The sequence below is a fragment of the Sphaeramia orbicularis genome, chromosome 11 (assembly GCF_902148855.1).
Source record: "Sphaeramia orbicularis chromosome 11, fSphaOr1.1, whole genome shotgun sequence".
NCBI classification, from domain to species: Eukaryota; Metazoa; Chordata; class Actinopteri; order Kurtiformes; family Apogonidae; genus Sphaeramia; species Sphaeramia orbicularis.
Genome location: NC_043967.1, coordinates 15,173,436 through 15,199,112, shown reverse-complemented (window position 1 = coordinate 15,199,112; position 25,677 = coordinate 15,173,436). Strand labels below are relative to the sequence as shown.

At 39.0% G+C, this 25,677-nt stretch overlaps 1 protein-coding gene across 7 annotated transcripts in view; it reads right to left on the bottom strand.

The window, feature by feature from the left end:
• Positions 1 to 25,677, bottom strand: part of dync1i1a (dynein cytoplasmic 1 intermediate chain 1a) — a 98,419-nt gene that overhangs the window by 35,319 nt on the left and 37,423 nt on the right. For all 7 annotated transcript variants that reach the window (XM_030147635.1, XM_030147633.1, XM_030147637.1 and 4 more), the window contains 7 exons: positions 24,722 to 24,893; positions 23,705 to 23,804; positions 23,311 to 23,436; positions 7,620 to 7,766; positions 6,157 to 6,270; positions 5,229 to 5,362; positions 3,210 to 3,354 (listed from right to left, as the gene is read on the bottom strand). In XM_030147635.1, coding sequence (XP_030003495.1) covers positions 3,210 to 3,354; positions 5,229 to 5,362; positions 6,157 to 6,270; positions 7,620 to 7,766; positions 23,311 to 23,436; positions 23,705 to 23,804; positions 24,722 to 24,893 — 938 coding nt within the window. The remainder of the gene's footprint in view (positions 1 to 3,209; positions 3,355 to 5,228; positions 5,363 to 6,156; positions 6,271 to 7,619; positions 7,767 to 23,310; positions 23,437 to 23,704; positions 23,805 to 24,721; positions 24,894 to 25,677) is intronic.

Sequence of the window (25,677 nt, the reverse complement as noted above, 5' to 3'; positions counted from 1 at the left end):
TTCTTCCGTTTAAGTTTTTGTTCATTGTCTATAGTTCTCTATAAATCTACACTCTACTGTCTATAGTTTGATATGCAAACTTATATGAGCAGACTGTGCATTTCAGCCTAACCAGGCTCACCTGTGATTTTAGGGGCTTGTATGACGGTGGTAATGTTAGGGGACTTATGACGACTGATGGATTGTCAGGGTCTTTTGATGGCAGCTTACACTGCTGGCCTATTTTCTGCATGTAGTAGGCGTGTAGTTTATTTGGAATGGAAGAATTGCCTATATGCGCATTACATTTTCAACATAAAGTAGACTATATTGACAAAAATCTCTTTTCTCTATCATTTTACTCGTGGCTTGGTTGTAAATACAGGTCTGACATTTGTAATGAACGAATATAAAACATTATTTCTGAAATTTGCCGATCCATGTTGATTTAACTCTGTGTACACCTTGGCCCTGACTGACATTCATTCATGTAAAAGGAGCGCTACCCTGCACCAAGATGGCGGCTCCATTAACACATGCTGAGAGGCTGAATGCGTTATCTAGTGAATATATCTATGGTATGTATATGCAATATGTTTGTGTTTTAATATATGATATATATTACTGTTATAAACTAACAGAATCTTGCCTGAATATCGTAACATTATGCAAATAGTGGTTAGCTGAAATTGTTTGACGGCTTTTAATTTTAGCAGAAGGGTTAAGGCTATTTCAACCAAACCAAGAGGGCACCAATGAAATACCAAATTCAAGGCTTCAATGTGCTATCGTCTCAGTTTCTGCTCTTACACCGTTTATTCAGCATCTTAAGAATAGTCTGCTCCTCTACCACCCTAAGAGTCCTTTGGCTGTGCTGTTAACGTTCCTCCATCCTAACACTCACTGACAAAAACAGTGACTGTTTGCTTTTTTATTGCCAATGACTTTCCGCCAAATGGAAACCATCACACTGGTTAGAAAGGAGAACAAATGACCTTAGTGGACCGGGTCCGTCAAAAACCAGTGAGAGGGAAGGAGCGCTCACACTGTTTATATTCGACTCACTGAGTGCACCTGCAGCACAGTCCCACTGTCAGTGGATCTGTGTTTTAGTGACACATGATGTTAATAGCCTATGTCTGTGTGCATATGTGTGTGTGTATACTGTTGTATTTTTTTATTTATTTATTTATTTCTCATTCTTATCAGTATAATACAATCCAATCTCCTAAGGTTGAGGAGCAAGAAAAGAAACAAAAGAACAGAACACAAATATGAAAAGAACAGCCTGTGTTTGCGTCAGAATGTGTTTAGGTCCCTTAACAGACACATTTTTCCCTGGATGTCAGCCATTTTCCCTAGTTTTTTATCAAGAGATTTTCTTTCAACTTCAGTTTATATGTGAGATGTTCCATGACAAGTATATCATCTATGATTGAAAGCCATTGTTTGTAAGATGGAGAATCAGTCTTAAGTCAGTTCTTTGTTATGGCCTTCCACCAGGAGGATCTTGACAAGATATCTGTCTCTTTTATGCACCGTTTCTTCCGAATGTCCGAGGTAAAGAACAAGACAAGAATTTGGGATTGTATATCCCAACACATCACAGAGAGCTGAGTGAACCTTCCCACAGAGGAGTTGAATATTTGTGCATTTCCAAAACGTGTGTGATCTGAATCCATATATACTGTTGTATTTTAAATGCCTTATCTTTATTACCTCCGCCAAGGATCGGCAGAGGTTATGTTTTCATTGGGGTTTGTCTGTCTGTTAGTAAGATAATTAAAGAAGTTATGGACAGATTTTGATTAAATTTTCAGGAAATGTTGATACTGGCACAAGGAACAAATGGTTACATTTTGGTGGTGATTTGGGGGGGGGGGGGCTGATCTGCCTTGGCGGAGGTCTGTGCTCTTTGAGTGCTTTTCTAGTTTTAATATTAATATTCTTCTTATATTTGTATTCTTAGCACATTTCATCTTGGAATGAACAATTTGATTTGTAAATGTAAATGTTTGTTTGCTTGAACTGAATGGCATGAAGGACACCTCATATATAGGTCCACATGGGGACTTTCATGAACAGAACAGGATGCAGAATGAACGAGCTTGTCTATTAAAAACAATTATCAGTTTAAACCAGGGGTGTCAAACATATGGCCTGCAGGCCAAAACCAGCCTGCCAAAGGGTCCAATCTGGTCCATGGGATGAATTTGTGAAATGCAAAAATTACACTGAAGATAACGGTCCTTGATGTCAAACTCATTTTAGTTCCAAATTCTAAACTCCAAAATTTTAACAATATTTTACTGTTACTACATGTTTTGGTGTCCTTGTAGATCTAGGTTTTTCAGGTTATTCACATTTTTTGGGAAAGGATTGTATGTAAATTTTACTTTACTGCACTAAAACACAGAGAACAACTGGGAGTTCTCATTATTTAAAGGCTTGAGATCATATTGGGCTGCATGTGGCCCCTGAACTAAAATAAGGCTGACACCCCCGGGTTAAACTGCCATAACCAAGAAGCTTCCAAATCCTCAACATACCTGAGTAACTTACTATTCTTTGTCTTGAAAGGTGATAGGGTACATTTTTATTCTAAACACAATACCACCTTGCTGTGCATTGTTTTGCTTAGTGTTAAATCTCAAGGACAAACCCTCATGGCAGGACAACATAGCACCTTTACTGTACTTGGACCTTATTTGTCAGGGTTTAGTCGGGTCAATCTAATCATCTTAAATAAAGATTACAAACAAAAACACTGCATAAATCCCTGTCATATTCAGTCCAAATATAGAGCTGATTTGTGAATAGTTGTAAAATTACTGTTATTAGAAGTTTAAGTGTATTAGAGTAGTGTTTTGTTTTACTTATTGGAGAATCTGGTGTGAATTACTTTGCAACCTGCAACAGAAAATTTCAATAAATCAGAGTTCAGCTTGTTTTATACGAGTGCAGCTTCATCTCAATCAGTGTGAATAGTCTCACTACGCCCACTCGTCCACCCAGCACCAGACCTCATCCCACTGATGTACTACAGAAAAGAATGTGGTTTTTTTTTAAGTTTTCTCACCTATACTACTCAACTTTCCACCTCATTCAGTAGTTCATTCTCTTTCTCCCTACAGCCCAAAGCTCACAATCAACCCCCCACACTTCCCCTCTCTGGCCCCACACACACACACACACACACACACACACACACACACACACACACGCTGTACCTTGGTGCTCCAGAGTTTGACGGTCCAGTCGAAGGAGGATGTGATGAAGAGGTGGGAGAAGTCGACAGTTCCAACTGCGCTGTGACAGCTGATGCCTGTTACCGGCCCCTGGTGTCCCTCGAACATCTCACAGATACCGGCTTTACTGTAGAGGGACGACATCTGCAACTGTAGTTGACTGTACAGGGTTGGGTTTTTTTTTCTTTTTTCTGGTTATTTTAGCCATGTTTTTAACTGACATGCTTTCAAGCAACATGTCATGTGAAGAGTTTTAGTAATAATATGGTTGAAGGAAATGACAATTATGTTGTACGGTACCCAATACTGTTATTAAAAATTTTAAAAAACACTTCAAGTACACAGAAGTGTGACTGTAAAATTACTTATTACCTTGTTACCTCCACATCTACATTTGTTTGAGATCTTGAGGAATAATGGGTGAGTGTAGTAAACCTTTTGGCACCCGATAAAAAATGTAAAAGCCTCTTTTCTATTTCAGTAAAATAATATATCTATTTGTTAAAAAGAAATCAAAAAAATACAGCACCACCACATCTGTGTAATGCTGCACCTGCAGTTACAAATGATACACATTCAGGTGCAGGAAAATGGCAGACAGAAAACAGAAATTGTTGAGAGCTGGAATTTGCGAATTTGACAAAGCCCCGAAACAGAATAAGTGTCTTTTTATGCACAAAAAAAACGGTCAATTAACAACAACAACAGCAACAACAAATGTGAAGAGGGGCTAAAATAGTGAAGTTGATGTATTCGTTACAGAATATCTTGCATCCCCACTGCGATCAGACTTAGTCAAAGTCAGACTGAAAGCCAGACTGAAGATAGGCTGCCTATTCGGTAAATAAATCACTGATTACCTGTTTTAATGGATTTTTTTTCTTGAGGACACACAAGTTCATCTGAATCAGAATCCTGAAGGAGTAGTTTGATGATGTGGAGAGAATATATTTTTTTGTACATCATGAAAATGCTGACAGGGATAAAAGACTTTCACATTTTATAACTAATTCAGCTCAAAAACATGGTTGATAGTCACAAGAGGCACATGCGGACTGATGAGCATATTACACATAAAGAACTCACCTGATTCAGAGCCTTTATTTCTTTTTCTCTTCCACTACAACCTCAAGTAACCATACATGTACCAGAGCCCATAACATCTACTGATGACACTGTACTGCCTCGGTTATTTGCTCTGAACAAAACACACCCAATTCACCTAATTTTTTTTATTCATTTGTTCATTTTCTGAACCGCTTAATCCTCAAGAGCAGGGGTGTCAAACTCATTTTAGTTCAGGGGCCACATACAAACCAATATGACCTCGAGTGGGCCGAACCAGTAAAATAATGGACAAATTGCCTATTAACATTGACAATTACTAATTTTTCTCTTTGTTTTAGTGCAAATAAGTGAAATGAAATTATAAAAATGCTAAAATGTCTACATTTACAAACATTTCATTCACAAAAAATAAGGAAAACGCTGAACAACCCGAAATTTCTTATGAAAAATAAGCAATTTTAACAATATTATGCCCCAAGTTGCAGAGTTGCAGATGACAGTGGATCTATAAAGGCCCAAAACATTTAGTAACAGGCAGAATATTGGTAACATTTTGTAGTTTGGAATTTGGAGTTGATATTATTTATAGGTTATTCTGTTATTATTTTACTGGTCTGACCCACTTGTGATCAAATTCAGTGAAAATGAGTTTGACACCATTGATTGTTTAATGTTTTCAGTGTAAATTTTGCACTGGGTCACTATTACTTTCTGGTGATATTTCAAAAGTTCGTTTCACTTGGGAATTACATGGAAATAGATTATGAGTGAGCTGGTGAAATGTCCAGGCTGCACCCCACCTTCACCCGTAGATAGCCTGGATAGGCTCTGACACCCCCACAACCCTCATGAGGACTAAGTTTAGAAAATGGATGGGTCAATATTATGAGTGTCCTCAGAAATACAGTGAGACAAGAGACTTTGTGTCCTAACCTGCCATGTCTGGACGCAGTGTACACGGTTCCCTCCTCACTCCCCACCACGTAGTTGTTGACATCTCCTGTGGGGAAGGCCATGCCCGTCACAGCCACTGGTTTAGATTTGTTGTATACAAGTTCCATCGTCTCCTACACACATACATACACACAAACATAACTATCGGTATGTGCTCTCATATTGTTAGCCTCATAGCATAACATGGTGTGTATGCGCCTGTTAGTCACACACTATACGGACAAAACTATAGGGACACATTGGATTCAGGTGTTTATTTTCTAATAGGAGTGTGGGATACAAAACAATAATGAGAAATGTCATAATATAGTTTTATATTGTGATAAATATATTGATTATTAATGTTGATGTTTTATATCTCAGATCATCATGAACAGGACATCTTACAGCTGTAGCCATGATGTGTCCCGATATTTTTGTCCATATAGTTTATAAACATCAATATTTCCTTTTTAAGTTTAATGGGAGATTTTTTTCCTCAGTGAGAGGTGAAAAGAGTAAATGGTTAGTTGTGGTGGAAAATTATCATTTACAGTCAGAGCATGAAAAATATTTTAGAAATTCAGAGGTAGAACATTTAAAATAATAGTCATGGATAAAAAGAAAACAAACAAAAACAAAATCAATGTTGAGAGAAATTAGGTAAAAATCATATCTGAGGCATATCGGAAAGATAACAATTTAAACCAAACTAACCAATGCAATGCAATGTAATTTATCCCAATGTAAAACTATATTGTAATTGCTTCGTATCCCAGACCCCTGTTAGAAAAGAAACACCTGAATTCAACGTGTACCGATGCTTTTGTCCATATAGTGTATGACAAACAGGCGCATACACCCCCAGAAACCATTACATCAAACACATGGTTCATAATGTGTGAAGAGTGAGGAGTGTGTTGTGTACCTGTGGCTGTGAGAGCATGTCCAGACTCCAGGAGCACATCCTGCCGTCTGTCGACACAGTTATCAGGTTGTTGGCGTTCTGGGTGCCAACCACGTTAACACAGTAGACGGGATGCTAAACAGACAGAAGAGGAGACACACACACACGTGCAAAAAGATGAGATCAAGGCCCCAAAGTGTAGAAGAAAAATGATTATAAATATTCAGTCTCTTGTTCTAAAGTATTGTTCTCTGCACACATGACATCACTAGATGCCAAGATGTGCAGCCAGCTTACACACCAGTGTGTAGTCGTCTTTAATGACTCAACGTTTGGGATATGCACTGCTGAGCAAATCCACGGGAGTGTGTGAAACCATTATGTCATTACTGGGGAGTAATTGATTTGCGTACTGGGCCAAACAAAGACTCCATTCAGCAATCAGCAGCATGTTAGAGGGCTGGACTCGCTGACTGGAGACGACCAGAGCGACGGCCTCATTATTGGAGTTTCAACCTACAGCATGGACAACATGATGCAGCTGCGTGTGTGTGTGTGTGTATGTGTGTGTAGACATGCCTTCTGTAGATGCACTGTAAATCATCTGTTTGTGTTTATACTGGTCAGTCATTTGCTGAGGCTCAGTGACTTCAGTGGAGTGTCTGGTCTGAACTGTCCGCTCAGAATTTAGTCACAAGACAGTTGTGTGTGTGTGTGTGTGTGTGTGTGTGCGTGCGCGTGTGGTGTAAAGCTGCTAAGTTCCTTTATCTTAAAAACATGCGTCATGTGTGGGGTGAGAGCTAATAAGCTATGATTCTTTTAACTCCTTTTCGAATATTACTTATTTCCCTTTTGCTTTTTTGTGTATTATTATTTTATGCTTCCTTGAATTTTCATTTCTATATTATGTTGTGCAAAGAAGTCAATTAGTAGCAATCAGGAAGCTTGTATCATTTCCATATTCTAAATAAATCAATAAAAAAATTCATTATCAGGTGAAAAATTAAATGCTAAAATTAAATAACTTTTTTTACAGAAAAGTAAAGTAAACCTGTCTACTCTTTTTCACTTTAAACCATGTAGGGCTACAATTCATGGTCATCTTCATTACTGATTCATGTGTTGATTATTTTCTTAAAATGATTCAAGTACATTTCCCTTCAGTCCATGACATCTAAAAAATAGCTCAAAAAAAAAACCCAAACATTTAATTTACAGTAGTAATAAAAAAAAAAGGAGAAGAAAGTGAATTTTGTGGTAAATGACTTAAATAATTAATCAATCATCACAGCAGCAGGTAAGTATTAATTTTTGTCTTGATTAACTAATCAACTGCTTATTTCCACATTAAAATCTCATTTGTTTTTTAAACAAATCTGTGAAAACTGAAACATGAGATGTGTACAACCAACCCTAAAGATAAGAGTGAGATCAGTTACAGTTTGCTGTTCTGAACTTGATGTCTGCTATAAAGTTCATCTTACAGTATGAGCTGCTGCAGACAGGGGAGTCCTCTGAACTGGGGTCCGACGGTGACTGCGGTTGTCCCACAGGACGATCTGCCCAGAGTATGTCCCCCCCACCACTAAGTTGGGATGGAACCTGGCAAAGCCGACAGACACCACTGGAGACTGAGGAGAGTGGGAAAAAAGACGAGGATAAAAGGACAGGATAAAATACATATTGTTCCTAAGTGAGACGACTTTATGGTTAAGTTTCTGAATCTTATCAGAGAAAATAGAACCATTGTCCCTGTATCTCAGCGACATGTCCTATCAAGGATCAATAACAACATGATTTTGTGAGGTTGTCAGGTTCTGGCATCATGTGGTCTTCATACAGATCAATCAAGAGAAGTGAGTGGTACTTTTACTGGAGGAGAACTCATCTAATTAAATGAAAGTCCATATGTGACTTCCTATCAGTGCAAAATAGTAACTATATTGATATCTGTAACCATTTCTATGTTATAAGCCATCAAAATATGGACCATTAAAAGTAAAAGCAAATGTTTAATATTTCAAAAATTCGTCAAAGATTCAAAAATCTAAATTTTTAAACTGTGAACAAACTTTGTTGACATTGTCCCAAGCAAGATACTTATAAAATTTGAAATTAGCCAGTAGTTTTGGAGAAGAAGATTGTTGAAATGCAGACATTGAGTTTGACCCTTCAAGGTCACTCAAGGTCAAAGGTCATGGACCCAAGTGAAAGTTCATGTATGACTTCCTATCAGTGCTCAATAGTAACTATATTGATATCTGTAACCTCTTCCATGCTATAAGCCACCAAAATAAGGACCATTATAAGTAAAGGCAAATTTGTAATATTTAAAAAATTCCAAAATCAAAATATCTCAAATCTGTAAACATATTTTGTAGACATTGTCACACAGAAGCAACATACAAAATATAAAATGAATCCAACCAGCGGTTTTGTCAGAAAAGATGTTTGAAGAAATTGCTAACAAAGACGATGCTGGACTCAGTGCGTACACAATAGCTCATAGCCTATCGGTTGGTGAGATAAAAATGGAAGAGACAGAGCAGTAAAGACTGGTCCGATGAAAATGTGCAGATAAAACAGCCCCAGTGAGAAGTGAACAAAAACAAAAGAAAAGATAGGAACTGATAAACGCTGGTAACGCTAGACGAAGCGTGGGTGAGAATGACTGATCAAGGGGTCGAGATGGGTGGCAGACACGGGGAGACGGGCAGAAAGGGAGATGATGAGTCGGGCTACGGTGAGGGTCCGCCGAGGAGAGGAGAGAGGGGTGACGCTGGGGCGAAGACCAGACAAAGAGGGGAATTGTAGTCGTCTTTTACCCCAGCCGTTTCACATTACAGCATCAAAACTCCAGCGGCCACTGAAGCGCTCACTGTAGCCTTCATCATGACAAGCGCACCCTTGAACTCCCTCCCTGCCAATGCTGTGTTTATTGAGTTTTGGTTCCTCTTCAGTGCCCGTCCCATATGGGGCTTCTGTGAGCAACAGCTAGCCTTCCCTGACCCATGGCCACTGGAGCATCTGTGCTGTGAGGTTATGAGAAAATGCTAAAGCATGGCAGTGCTACAGTAGAGCAACTGATGCAAGGCTCTGACAGAGTCTTCCAAGCCTCCATCATCTGGTTAAGAAAGATCATCTACAGCCGAGACAGGGACAGAGACAGTTTAACAAGGAGCTGGTGCAAATGTTTCACAATTAGAAACAGTTAAACTAAAAACAACATCCAGGGTGCATTTCGCAAAAAGATTATTGCCCAATACGGTGGTATATTATACTGGAAGAACTGTTGTTGACAGTTTTAGAGTTCCTGAAAATCCAGCGCCACACATTTTACTGTTGGAACAACAGCTCTGACTCAGTTGAAGAGTGTGGATCTTTCAATTAATAACAGTTCAAGCCATGTAAGATTTATGCAGATATATTTACAATATAATAACAAATTATGGTCTAGGGGTTTATTTAGTAATTGAATAATAAGTAAACTTATAATAGAATAATAATTACAGAAGAGATGGACTTTTTATGGGATAAAACCTCCAGGAGCTGAAATCAGAGAATAAAATATCCGAATCTGAAAATACACACAGACTATTCAAAAGACTAAATATAAATACAGATGAGATGACCCGGTTTCACTGTTTCCATTGTTGCTGTAGAAAAGAAAAGCCCACGGAAGTGTACCAAGCTGTGAAGAGCAGTAGTGTCAAGTGTGACAGAATCTTAACAGTGATTGGTAAGAACAGCTGTCAATCACATATTCAATCCTACCCATTCCAGTTTAAAAACACCCACATACATGAGCCAACACCTCCCATCACAGGGGGAGATTTTATACAGCCCGAAAAACAGAGGGCACAGACAGGTATAGCATTCTTGTTTCCTGTCAGACTTCTTGAATTATTATGTCCTGAGAGATAATTAGGGAATTTTTGTTCAGTGGCACCAAAAAATGACCGCGCACTGCAACTTGAACCAGTTTGAAATTATACTGTTTTATACCATAAATGTCTGTGGTAAGATGAGATGAGATGAGATGAGATAAGACTGATCCCACCATTGGATTGCAGTATTTATGCTGTTGTGTATTTGTGCATGCTGTACCGCATTTGTCCAGCAGTCACCACCAAAGCATTCTGGCCATAGCAACATGATTGTAAGGCTATTGTATTCCAAAATTACTAATATTTCCCAAAATATTAGTCATACCCACTTGCCATTTCGCTAGTCTATTCCTTGACCAAAAATACATATGTATGCCAAACTGCAGTTGTCAGCTCTTTCAGGATTTTGTGTGAATCTCTGGACACACACACACACACACACACACACACACACAGAGGCCACTTGGCTTTTATAATATAGAAATGCAGGGGAAATAGAAAAACATAAATATAAACATGTGAAACATAAAATATAAAGAGAAGAAAGAAAAAAATTGCTATTTATATAAATTTAGATCTAAATTTAAATATTATATACAAATTTACTGATGATGAAATGTAATGGTGTTTTATTCATTATGTCATTTAAATCTAATAAAACATGATGCTAAACTCAACCTTGGCAGATGTCTCAATAAAAGTGGCAGTTACACTGAATAAATTACATTTCTCACAATTTTATCATTTCTGGAAACACTGACGTACAGAAGTGAGTTAAACACATACAGGCACAGTCCCTTGTAGCTATTTTAATGCAGAAATGTTATACATTTTACATTTATCTCCCCTGTTAAATCAGATTACATAATTAAACATTTTATACTCTATACTATGATAATATTTACTAAAAACATTAGGGAGTAAACGGATGCTTAAACTTTAACATTTGCCTCTTTTCTTTTTTTTTTTTTTTTTTTTTTTGCCTGGCTGTCCCTTCTCTCCCCCTCTTCACCACTAGACCATGTGCCGAGCAGCCAACTCCAAACCAGAGTTCATTTTAAAAGGAGACTGAAAAACAAACCAGAAGCAAAGAAAACACAGCAAGCTCCTTCTTTCGTGTGTTTCGCTCTTTGTGTGTATGTGTGTGTGTGTGTGTGCATGTGTGTTTGTGTGTGTGTGTGTGTGTGATTGTGTGTGTGTGTGTGTTCTGAGGAGTCACGGCTCGGGAGTCGCTTCAGATGTCAGAACTCAAAATAAACTGAAATTTGGGGGTAAAAATAGCCGACGAGGGAGCACTCTTCAAAAAATGTATTTACACAGTTAGAGCGAGGGCTGAGGCTGATTAGCATCGAGTAAGGTAGGATAAGGTAAGGTAAGATAAGATAAGATAAGATAAGATATGAGGTAAATTCAAATGTACAGCAGGACAAGATGATATGTATCAAATACAACAGAAAAAAAGATAAAAAATATGAAAAAATTGTTAAAGTGACTAAAAATGACAAAAAATAGTAGTAATAATATAAATAAAGTAACTACAAAAGCACTCGGAGAGCACAGACCTCCGCCAAGGCAGATCAGCACCCCCCCCAAATCACCACCAAAATTATATCATTTATTCCTTGTGCCAGTATCAACATTTCCTGAAAATTTCATCAAAATCCTTCCATAACTTTTTGAGTTATCTTGCTAACAGACAAACAAACAAACAAAAAAATCTGTCTGTTGAGAGTAGGATGTACTTCAAGGTTAACTCATTAGGTAACTTTATTCTATATGGATAGCGTGTGTTACAGAAGTTCAGAAATACTCCATCACGAATGGAAGCCTGTCCTAAACCCAGAGTCATGAGTGCTGCCCTCTGTGGCTGTCTGACAGGCTGCTGTTCTCAGATCAGTGGGCTAATAAACCCAGGTCCTGCGCTCTCTTGGCACGGCCGTCCTCATCTATACGAGCAGTAAACAGACACACACACACACCCCCACACACACACACACCGCAACCATTTATCATTCTTCACAAAGAAAGGAAATTCTAAACCATGTTAAGACTCTGGAAGACACAGGAAGGCAGAAGGAGGGAATCATAAATAACATTTAATAGCTAATGTTTCTTCATCCTTAACTGCTTCTCCTTCTTCTCCCTCCATTGCTGCTGAATTTATTGAGGTTTATTGATTTCCCTGTACTGATATTACCCATAAGGCTGCCATAAAAGTGCCATTAGTAATTTCAGTGTTTTATATCTTATCCAAATTAAAACAACATGGGCTATAATTTCAAGCATACAGTATTAAACATTCATTATTCTCACTATTAACACTTTCACGCAGACAAACAGAAACGATTACAACTGTTCCATCACCATAAATAAACATCTCTACCCCACATGAGTAAAAACAAAGAGAAGCAGCTTAATCAAATCAAGAGTCTCCTCTATTTGCTCCATATGTTAGTTTAACTTCTAAGCCCTATCAGTGTCCCCATCTTAAGAGGAAAAATCCTGACTAAACTCTGAATCCCCTCTTTGAGAAACCACAGGTTATGCCATCACTCCCCTGGTGTACTGTCAGGCTTAGTGAAAGAGCTACTGAAAATTAGTCAGACTTTGTCCTGATAGCGCACTTTGTGGCGCCTGCCAGCAGCGACTTGGACCTCACATAAAAGCCGCCCTCGGTAAATGCTTCTAATCATGTGTCACATCGGCACATGTGTTTTAGTTATATGATATTTAAATATGCTGTGTGTCATTAGCTGCTGAAATAGGATCAATTTGTCCCGCGCGATAAGAAAGTGTATGATTTAAGGAGGAGGAGAATTGGTTGACACATTAAAGCCGATTCTCAATTTGGATGTCATGTAAGAAATTAATGGCTGAGTTTAGAGCTGAATTATGGGGAGCTGGGATCTGGGTAGGATGACTTTTAAGAGTTTTGCCTTCAGCGACTTGCAGATTGCCTATACTCTCTATTAACAGGACTTTATTTCTATTGTGTGTAAAAATGTTTTAAGTGTTTTTTATTATTTCTACAGTGAATAAAACCTTATGGCTGCTCTTCTTCTTGATTTTGTATTGCCATGCGGTCGTACAAGTGCCACATCTGTCTAAATAACACCTCAGCAACTCTCACGTTCAGAAATACTCCCGCTACGATGGTGTCTACGCATCGGGCCTGACGTGATACCGAGCCTGACATTTAATTTCCATGTGTGTAGCGGCTCTGGTGGATGGTTGTCATCTCACATGCGGCGAGGGTCAGACACCTGCCAAGCCGCCTCCCGCCGGCCCAAGCGGAGAGGATGTGGGGGCTGACAGCTCCCGGAAGGAAAAGCAGCGGCCGGAGTCACTTTCAGACACTGGGCTTGAGATAAATAGTGGAAGTTTTGCAGGGAGACACTCGCGCAGTCAGAACAGTGGCTTTAATTTCTTCCCCCAGGCGAGGTTTGTTGCATGCGTTTGAGTGTGTGCACGAATAAAAGGAGAAACACACACACAAAGTATCATCTACTATATCTCACAGGGGCTCACAAGGCTAAGTGCTTCTGGCAGCCCTTATTATATTAATGGGAAGTGTTCTGTAGAGGGTAATACACACATGGTACGCTGTGATGAAAGATGGCACCCAGCGAGGGATTAGTGAGGTTGGAAGGAATGACAGAGGGGAAAAAAAAAAAAACACTAGAGGGGAACACTCCCTCCTTTGTTGCCTCCTTTCTTTCTTTCTTGAATTCTTTTCTTTTTATTGTCAAAGTTGCCCATGTATTTTAGCAGATAAAAGTAGAGGATGGAGATGTGATTAGATGAGTTTAGTTTAGAACAGTACAAGTGGGTGGTGTTAGAACATAAGTATTAAATGAACCAAATAAATACACTTATGTGTTTCTGTGAAGTTTGAATCTGTGTTAAACTATGAGCAAGCGGTTTGCTAACAGCTAATGGTAGTGAGTAGCAAGAGCTGAAGAACTCTGTCATTTAGACCAAGTCTAGTCATTTAGATTTACATCAAAATCAAATTTCAATGCAATGGCTCAGGAGGCAGCAGGAATAAATAAAACAGACCCTATATATACAAGATAAAATAAATATGCATTTAAAAACGGCTCGCATATGTGGGCGGCTGTGGCTCAGCTGGTAGAGCCACAGCCACAGTTGTTTAATGGCCGAAGGGTCAGCGGTTCGAATGTCTCAAATGTCCCTCCGACAGTCCACATGTCAAACTGTCCTTGGGCAAGACACTGAACCTTAAATGTCTCCCAGTAGGGCCTGGTAGTGCCTTGCATGGTGGCAGCCACCTACTGGTGTATTAATGTGTGTGTGAATGGGTGAATGTGAGGCTTTGTAAAGCGCTTTGGGCACCATTTAAGTGTGGAACAGCGCTATATAAGTACAGACCATTTACCATTTATCAAGTAAAAAAAACAATTATCAGTAACAAAAACTATCATCAAGAATAAAAACTATGACTCAAGTAAAAGGATCTATACTGCACAGTTATATTGTGATCTTAGGAGTTCAGTAGTCTTATGACATGTGGAAAGAAACTGATGCTGAACCTGGCTGTTTTAACCAGTGTTGGGAGTAACGCGTTACAAAAGTAATGCATTACAGTAACAGATTACTTTTTGCTGTAACGCAGTAGTGTAAGGCATTACTAATTAGTTTTCAGTAATATTCTACCTGGTACATGTTCAATAGCACTTGCATTACAGCACACTTTTTTGCCCATAATTTAATTGCTCAAATAAAAAAAATTAAAAAAAAAAAAAAACAGTAAGACCGCAAGACCTTAAGGAATCAAAAATGCGTCCGTTAAGTTCTATTTCCTGTTGGTGTTCAGCCAATGGGTGAAGATGGCAGAAGACAGGACATTGGCCACACAGACGTATGTTCATTACAAACCCTAACCCTGCTGTAAGAAGCTAGTTAGCATTATTCCTGTGATCAGCAATGACAAGGTAAGCTAACTATGACTACTTAGAATTCTTTATCAATTGCGAATTTATCTACCAGCATCCTTGGCGCTGTGCCCCCGTTTGAACATGTGAAATGTTGAAAAACATGTAAGCGTTCCTGCTGCGATTCAAACATTGTAGACATAGCGTTACTTACTGAGCTATCTGTCCATATGTACTTCGGGACGCAAATTTATGTGTCTCAAGGCTTGCCATTTACAGGAGTCTTGTATCGCATTACAATTCTGAGACAGTAATATTGTAAGGTAAGGAATTACTTTTAAATAACAGTAACAAGTAATCTGTAATGTATTCCAGTGTGGAAGTAACTTGCACAACACTGGTTATAACAGATATAAGTGACCAAGACATTGTCATTGTCATGTAACTACATTATTAATGGAGTTACTTCCTATAAAGAAGCAATTACCCGAAAAGACAAAACAGACAAATTTCAATGAAGTGCACGAGTGCTCTTACACACTGAACCTTTGAAAACGGTTTATAAACCTGAGTGTAGGGCTGTGCAATTAATCGAAATTCAATTACGATTTCGATTATTAAACGCAACGATTACAAAAATTATGTAATCGAGAAAAAACAATTATTAATTTTGAGTTGTTTAATTCACGTGCACGCAAGCTACCATGAGCTGCTCTGCCCCGCCCCCCTCTAAGCTACAGCTGCCAGCTAGCCGGCAGGTCCACCCCAAGAGGAAAGTTGTACCTAGTGGTCTGGAAAAATAGCAGGAGAATCGCAGAAGTGCTTGGTAAACAAAAAAGGCAAGTCAAATTCAATTGTATGGAATCACTTTGGGTTTGATGAAGAGCAAAAACCCATAACGTGCAAAAAGTGTTTCGTAGTTGTGTCCGCACCGACCGGTAACACAGCAAACCTTTTTAACCATCTAAAGTTTAACCACCGCAACCTTTATCATAATCTTATGAAAAACTAAAACGCATAAAAAAAAAACTCCGTCTACAACTTCGTCCGCAATGCAATCTTCAGTCTCCGAATCTCTTTGCACTGCAACTCCCGTATTAACCTAACTTAAACCTCACGGCACGCCACTGAATTTACTGTTTCATACTACACTGAACATACTTGAATTTATAATTTGCACTTTACGTGAGGTTTTTTTTTTATTGCTACAGTTCTATGGCAAGTCTAGAGCTGTTTAATTCCAGTGCACTATTTGTTTACAAAAGAAAACATACTTGAATTTACAGTACACTTATTTGCATTCAAAGATTTTTTTGTTTCGTACAAAAGTGAACATACTTTGTTTTAATGGTTAAAAGCTTTATTTATATTTAAAGAGTATATCTTACATTGTTTTGCAAGAAAAAAATAAACAACTTTAAGGTTAACAAATAATCGTTTTTAATAATCGTGATTTCAATTATTGCTAAAATAATCGTGATTATTTTTTTTCTATAATCGAGCAGCCCTACCTGAGTGTATTCTAAAGTCCTCATTTTTGAGACCACTGACTGACGGAACACATCATCATAACACTATAAACAAAGGGAAGGAAGAATGCATTGTGCAAGGAATCTGCAGGTTTCAGGACACCAAGTTTATGACTTTTCCAAACATTTTTCCAAGGCATCTTTGATCAAATTTTAGACCTTACATTAATAAAAATAACAGTAGAACTGGTCTTATAGTTCTTACCTTGAACCTGACTTACCCATGTTTCAATCCAGCTGTTATATTTACACTTCTTCATGACCCCTCCACCCATAAATGACTGTTGGAGGCTCCACTCATTCTCATCTCCATTATGATAAAATGATCAACACTTATTACAAATTTGACAAATTCTTTACAAATTTTTCAAAGAAAATACAGCATTATTGTGTGGTTTTTGGAATAAGAATAATGAAAATAAGGGAAAAATGTGACATCTTTTTGTTGTAAGGTATGATTAACAAAATATACAAAAAAAGGGGAAGACTTACTTTAAGAACAGTTGTCTTTGTTTTGTTTTTTTAAACAGAGAACTTGTATGTAACATGTATATGTAAAATTTCATGCTTTACCATTGTTGATTTTTTCAGACATGGTATACAAATGTACTTAGTTGTCTGTTGTAAAATGTCTTTCTGAGTGAAAAAAATAAAATTATTAAAAAAAAAAAAAAAAGGAAAATATAGCATTATCATTTACTGTCTGTGGAATTTTTAAAACATTTGAGTGTCAGATTTAAGAATTAATGATCACTTTTAAAGCTAATTAAGGCTTTCATGTAGGACGGTTAACTTTAACACGTTTTAAGGATCTGCAGACACCCTGATTATGGGAAATGCATGTTTTTTTTTCATATTTAGAAAACATTTTTTAATTGTCTAAGATATTTCCTAACCCGAGGAACAAAAACAGAGGCATTTTACCTTTTCTATGAGTTCATCATTTGTCTTGAAAAACAATGACACCCATCACATTAGTCCCTAAAGGAAAGAGCATGTTAAAATGACTTTAAGGGCTTAAAATGGAAGATTTGGATTGATTTTTCAAAAAGTTTAGGATTATTTTACAGGATTCAGATGTCCTTTTTATCGAGGTGTTGCTTTAATAAACCTATCAAATGTGTTGCTTGTATCAACTGTAAACCAACTATTTGGGAAAAATGATTCCTCCTTCCTCCCTCCCTTCCTGAAGCAACAGCTTGTTGTCTAAGCTGTCCTCTGCAGGCAGAAATAAATCGTGAATGCAATGGTAAGAAGAAAAGGAGAGGCGGGAGGCTGACAGGGCCAGACAGTATATCCTCCCAAGTAGATCCACGCTCCATCCCCCCATCCCCCTCCCCGCTCTCTTTGCTCACCACACTCATCTGTTTTCCACTCTGCCTTATCAGGACCAGATGGATCCAACTGTCTTCTCTTGCATCCTTGCTCCTCCACCCCTCCCTCCTCCTTCTCCTCCAAAAACCCGACCACCTTTCTCCTCCCTTTCTCCCTCTGGCTTCGCTCGTTTATGACACCCCACGGATTTTGTCACTCTGTGGTTTCTGGCAAGGAGAGAGAAATACCAAGCCGAGTCTCCATTTCATCAGGCAAAGAATGAGGGTTTGACAGAGAGAGAAAGCACGGGGAGGATTTGAGAACACAAACAGGCCTTTCTCTCATTCCGAGAGCTTCTTTCCCTTTATTTTCCATATCTTGTTTGTTTGCTTGGCTCATATTTTCACTGTGGCTTGGTTGTTGCTTGAGAGATGGATTTGGGTTGTAACATGATGCCTGTGACTAAACTATTCCCTTCACATCTATGCTGATATTAGCAGTGATAAGGATTCTATACTGTGGACTGGGATGCAAACACTTATTCTCTTTTCAACTGCAACAACTAACATGAGCGACTGAAGTATTTAAAATTGATTATTATATATGTTTTTTGTTTATTTGTTTGATTGCTTTAAGTATTTAGTCTCCATGTAATACTAGCCTAATAAAAAACTAATAAAAGAAGTTGTGATGAATAATCTAATTTACTGCTATTTCAACACTTCCAGTAAAGGCTCAAACTATTAAGTTTACCACAAATCAAATACAGTCGCACATTCTTAACCTTTACTCAGTGAGTATTTCTAAGATTTCTGTGCTAAGACTCTGAACTAGACGCAGCTCATCCTTTACTATAAACTCCTGTCACAGTTCTCCTGTGAAACAATTCTTCTGCACATCCCTCGTCTCTCTTTCATGGCCTCGCTCCCCTTTCCTTTCCTTCTCTGAAAGTGCCAAAGACCCACGAACCGATGCAAGGCACGGAGATATTAATAAAAATATGACTGAGTCCAATGGGATATGACAGTAGCAGCGGGGGCTGTTACAGGGAGGCATGTGGTTTGGGGGGTTCAGTAGAGGTTTTAAGTCAAACGGGGCCTTTAATGTGGTGTGACTTTGCCCACTTGAGAGGCTGGTGTGAGGTTACAAGATTGGACCCAACTGGGTCGGGGCGATGATGGGTCCAACTGTTGGGACGGCTGTGATGAGGGGAGGCACGCTCAACTGGTACCAGAATCCACAGCAGCAACAGCCTTTTTCCCTGAAGAACAACCCACCGCACTGATGGATCACACACACATGCTTCCTCCAGTGTAACGCAGATCAATGGTTCCTAAAGTGGGGTCATGAAACTCAATGGTCCTTAAGGGGATTTCAACACACTCCACAGTACACTTACTGAAATACAGTTTAATTAATTATGCAGTGTATTCACTGTCTAGATGTAAGCAGAGACATAGCACAGTAATGTATTGGAAATGCTGAGCTGAAAGAAAAGAAAGATCAAATTTTGAGAGCAGGACAAAGATAAGGAAGATTGAATGTGTAAGTAGGAGAGTTCTACGACAGCCGTTTAGTCCGCATGGGAACATTTGTCAAACCAGGAGCTGCCTCGACAACTATTGCACTGGGGTGTGACATTGCAACATGGGTCCATATTGCCATAAAAAATTTCAATCTGCCAAAAAAGTTTGTACATGATCTGCAGATTACACACACCTAACGTCAAATGCACTAAGTTAACAAAAATGCACAAAATGTTCCATTTTTTTCTTGATGCTGTTGTTCTTGACGATGTTTACACTAAAGACACCCATAGTGGCAGGGAGCTCCTCCCAGCTGACACTGGGAAAGGCAGCGTACACACTGGTGTGTCACCAGTTCATCTCAGGTCTGACAGAGACAAACATCCATTCACTTTCACATTTACACCCCCAGGCAATAGACAGTGACCAAATCACCTATTACTGTGCATGTTTTAGACTGTGGGAGGAAGCCAAAGTACCCACAGAGAACATACGCAGACACTGGGAATACATACAAATTTCTCATAGAAATGCCTCAGCCAGCACTGGGGTCAAATATAGGACCATCTTACTATGGGTGGGGGAAGTGGGGGGGGGCAGTGTTAACCACTCCACCACTGTGCACCACCCACCAAACTCAAACCAGTTTTTAATCATTTGCGTTACACCACATCATCTCCTCCAGGACATAAACCCAACAATGTCACAGCAAAGGAAACAGAGCTGAAAATACAGCTAAAAAATAACCCATAGTGGAAAAAAACTGAGATTATTTACAATTATCGCACCTCTTTATTTTATTCTTATCATCTCACCAACATTTTTACACTTTAAAGGAGAATTTCTGCACTGCTAATGCAATTCATTGAACTTCACATAATCCCAAGGAGAAATAAAGAAGCCTGACCTGACCAAAACCCCGACTGAAACATGAAGCCGTCTATAAGCCAGGCCTTATACAATAAAGCCCACGCTGAACCAGACCTCAACCACAAAACCCAACCCCTCCGATGCAGCACTGTCATTCTTTTGTATCTGCACCCCTCCAGATATATACACACCCCATAGCTCCTACAGATGTGCACAATCCACATATATGTGCATGCAGCATCTTAGTCAGTCCACTGGATGAAAGCTACTCCTATGGTTAAATGTGGATGAAAAATGGGCGTCTCTGAACACATCCTGAGGTCTAGAAACAGCAGCAGTGAGCGTCAGAGTGTGTGTGTGTGTCCTTTATGTGCACAGTAAACAGCAAAGGTCTGTGACTGTAGGGAAAGGGAAATCATGTAACCTTGCCTCCTTTTCCCCTTAGCTAAGCAGAGGAAAGTCAAAAAAGTAAAGAAAGAGAGGGGGAAGAGGCACCCAGCCCTGTGGTTTAGGGGGGTTAAACAGCAGAACATGCTCGCACATTAAGAGCCATTTGATCCGTGGCTTACTCCAGAGCTGCGTCTCTGTTTGCTATAGGAGCCACAGAAAGAAAAAAAAAACAAAACAAAACAACTCGTTTCCTTTAAATCTAATAGCAACAACAGGAAGCTAATGCAAAATGACTTTCAGCCACCTCTATCCATTTTTTATTATTTCATCTCCACCTCACCTTCTCATGTTAAAATCAGCACTTCTCCGTGCTCTGAAATCTAACCTCTATTTTTTAACTATTTTCCTTCCTCTCTCTTTCATTTGCTTTTCCCGTCTCCTCTCATGGAATATCATGGCACAGACCCAGGCCGCACTAACTCACCGACTAACATGGAGGGTAGGAAATGGGGCGCACTGGGGAGTTTCTCTCAGTCTTTTTTCTGTCTTTACTCCATCTGATATCACTTCGTTGAGTGCACATCTTTCCAGTAAACACTCACTTAAAACAAATCTCTGCATGTGGACGAGTCAGCTGTGTTTATGTAAGTGGTTTGTATGTGTCAAAGAACAAAAAATCAAACGGCATCGACAACGCCATTGTTATGTTATTGATTGAAAATTCCACATTTTTTTGTCGGCGCAGACGGGTGACGGTGATTGTATTTCTTGTACATACTTGCAGCCCCTTTTGATCCCCTAAGCATTTTATCAGCTGCTTACGCAAATATTCTTTTTCCCAAATGTCTACTATTTAACATTGACAATTCGCAGATCAGCATGCTACAAAACCGCATAGTTAATAAAGTTAGATGTACTGTGTGCGTTTTGTTCGAGAAGCACATGGAAAAACGACTGAATTCTACAGCTACAAGATGTATAGCTGTAATCTATCCATACAACCACATGGATTTCAGCAGTAGCATAAATTATGGTGCAGTGAAAGAATGGAGTGCTTTAAAAAGCCATTAATGGAGCTAGACTTCTATGGCGAGCTTCATATCGAAATATTTGCACGCAGCATGCGGTCTGCAGGAATATGTGGTTTTGTGTGAAAGAAAGGAAAAAAAATCTATTCCTTTTTTTTGAATGAAGCTTGAATGTAAGAGTGTGGTGTCGCGGGGGATTTTAACCATACCTTCAGGGGGTGAAGTGAATTTGTAGAGCACCAGTACTGCTGCAGATATACACTGATGTTTAAGCAGTAGACTCATAATTTGAAAAGGCAGAGCTGCTGATATTAGACGCTGCATCAGTGTGTGTGGGCCCTGCGTACATGTCACATGTACAGGGTTGGATTAGGAAGTGGTTGGCCACATCATTTTACTGCTAAAGATGTCTCTATCTAGCCTTGCACGTCTCCTGGGAGTTGTGAAACCCCCACACCCATTCCGTCCCCTCCTCTCCACCTCTACTGCTTTATTTAGCACCATCTGCATCAATGAGTTTCAATGAGCATCAAGTGGCATCTTTCAACAATATTTCCTTTGCTTCGCACTTTATTTTTATTTAAGTGAGTGAGTTTTTTGCAGCACTTGGCCATAAAAACCACAATTACCTTTCAGCATATTGTAATTCAAGTGGTCTGACAAGAAACATGAATTCCACCCCATTATGTGGACTCCTGGCTGTAAAAAGTCTATCCTGTGACAGGAGGTTTTGGCCAGTCATAGGTGTTTTCAGACAGGTGGGAGGGTCAAATACATGACTGACAGTTATAATCACAAGTCACAAGTATACACTATACGCTGCTTTACTCTATGGTTTTACAAAGATGCTAGGACAAGCGGTTTCTGTTTTCCGCAGCAGTGTGAAACTGCACCAGGTTCATCCATGTTTTTATTTAGTCTTTTGATTTGGACAAAGAGGAGAAAGCTGCATAAGGAAGGTGTATATCTTTAGATTTTGTCACAAAGCTGTAGACCTTTGTGCATTCATTGTCAGCCAACTAAACCAAACTTTAAGTGTACTGTTCATGATTACAACATTAAGTGTGCTTTGTGTATTACTTATAAGCAAGAGAGGCGCAAATTTAATAATAATAAAAAAAAAAAAATCGCCATAAATGCACCACACTGGCCCTTTTTATTAAGTGAATTACGCGTGGGGGGCAGAACCTATGGGGAGTAGCCATTGCCGGACAGAAGTGACGTACCCATCGTTGTATCCGGGTGATGGAGTGCGAGTAAACAAGTAGCAGTCAGTGAGCATGACTGAGTGGAAAGCACGTGTTTGTACTTGTTATTTGTGCAGCCGTAAGCTTTGCACTCCGTCATCGTCCTAGAGACGTGACCCAGGACTGGGTGATAATGTGTCATCTTAGACTGGTATCTGCTGGACGGGGTCAGTGGCCAGTCCATCACAGCCCAGGTAATCGGACAATACAACGACTTTGTGTCACTACTGGTGCTGGAACAGCCTGTGAACATGTCTCTGACCATGACTGACAGGTGGAGCAGTGACTCAGCACTAGCACATACTTGACAACAGGCTACGATGTTACCTGAAGGAACTGCTAGTATTATATGTCGTCTTTTGAAATAACTAGCAATGAAAATTCACTACAGGTACATTTTTAACTTGCTGAACTCAGAAAATCATGAACCACAGATATGAAATATTATGTGTTTGTGGTCTTGTAAGAATCAGTTGCTGGACAGAGTACCTGACAGTGAAAGATGTACTCCGGTGTGGCCTTCTTAAACTTGATGTTCCACACTAGGGCAACACCATCCGGTTCATGTGGAGCATCTTCATTATTGTTATAAGAGGCCACAAGCAACTCAGGATACTGACAACAAAGAAGAAGGGGAGGAAAGAGGTGTTAATGAAAAATAAAAGATGTTGCATCACTAAAGAAATATTTAGACTTCTGATTTTCTTCACACGCCCTAACACAAATTCAAAACATAACACCCCAACTTCCATGATATCATGATGCCTGCGGCTAATTCTGTTTTGGCAAAGGGATGCAGTTTTGTAAAATGGGAAAAAAAAAAATCTGCTTCCCACATTGCTTGGAATGAAAGTAACACATGCAAAGTTGTAGTTGGCCTCACCTGAGGGGACCAGTCAAGACAAGTAATAACACGGTGTTTGGACCAGTGTTCATCATAGAAGAGTCGACTGAAGGACAAACTGGAGCCACCAGCCAGATCTCTGGAAGGAGACAGGAAAGATAACGGTCAAAGGTTCAGTCTGGGCCACTTGACAACAGCAAGGGATTCACACTCAGAGAAGGAGGAGGAACTATTTTACCTCAGGCAATCATGAAAACTTATATGCTGATTATTCATTCATTTTCTGAACCACTTCGTCCTTGAGAGGGTCATAGGCGTACCAGGGCTTATGCCCGCCACCAACGGGTGAAGGCGGGGTACACCCTTGACGTGTCAACAGTTAGATGCTAGATTGTTAACGAATAATTGCAATTAAAGACCAAATTGTCTTTTCTCCTCTCATCATCAATTACATCACTGATTGAGACGTGTCATCCAAAAATCAATGATATATGAACAAGGAAAATAATGAAACAATTAAAACAAGGTACTGGATGAAGGTTATGGTAAAATTATTGTTCTAAATGTACAAGACAGCATGTGGAAAATGAAGGACTTAAATTGAGCATCATCTCAATGCCCATTTTAGACATAATCTATATATGACCACAGGGTTGATGCTTCTCTGTGGCTGCAGCGGTCAAAGTTAAAGTGAGTCAGTAAATGCAGCATTCTTCTATAATAGCAGAGCCGTATACTAAAACAGCTTTGTACTTATGACTCTTATAACTTCAGCCAACACTTTGATAAACCTCATTTGGAGACAACCTCCCAGATGACAAGACAATGCTCTTTAAGATGTGATGGCTGCCAGTTCACAGGACTTTTTAACCCCCTCAAAGTGTGACATCAGCAGGAAGACATGTATTTTGAAGAACAAAGAAGGCCCCAGGAGTGACACAGTGGGTATGAGTCAGTTCTTGCACATTTCTTACTCTGAGGCATGCATGTAAACAATCACATGTGCGCTCAGACAACAAATCTCTTCCTTCCTCTCCACCCTCTCCCTCGACTCACCCCTCTTTGTCCTCCAGGTCCCGGCCGCTATAGTCAAAGAAGATGTCGCTGTCTTCGGCCAGGGCTCTTTCCATCACTCGGATACTGCAGTCGAAGAAACTCTGAAACTCAGAGGAGTGCAGGATCTGCTGCCTTTCCTCCTCTGTGAGCTCCCGCAGCACTGGAAACGAGCCTGTCAACAGAAAGTCCATTTGTAGCAACAATTTCATACTTTAATTTACATAGAAGATACTGCTTTTCATCTAGAGAAGCTTTTAATTTATGTATAGATGTTGTTTACGAAGTGCTCCTTTTCAGGAGGAAACCATTTAGAGAACAGAGCTTAAGTGGTTCATATGAACATCTCCATTATGTGGTTATAGATTAGTCTGAAGCACTTTTATATTATATACAAGAAATATGATGTTTTTATCCACAACATGGATAAAAAAAATTAACTGACTTTTACTATATTTCTACAATAAATTAATTTCATCATTCAGAATTCCAGGAGTTCTTCTAGTAAATTAGTTTATTATATCATGCATGGATGAGTGTTTCTTTACTATTTCTTTGAAATAAAGGCATTTTATTATTTAATGTAGTTATTTGTAAAATATTGTCATTGTAGGAAACTGAATTTATTAGGAAACCCCTTCAGATGTACCACCTTGTTTGAGGGGGAAAAGATACACTACACACATATCTTTTCCTTTTCTCACTTTATGAACAAACACAGGTTTTACATTTCTACATCAATTTTACCAGATTACAACTAAAACATTCTTTAACATAATTAATACTGAAGTATGGCTTTATTTTTTTACATGGCCCTCAAACTGTTTAAATCTAATGCACTAATACAAAAAATATATATCATACATAAACAAACATATCATACATCAACATATTTGTTCATACTGTGAGAAAGGAAAGGTAAAAATAACAATTCGTGATAAATAGCAGTTGATAACAAA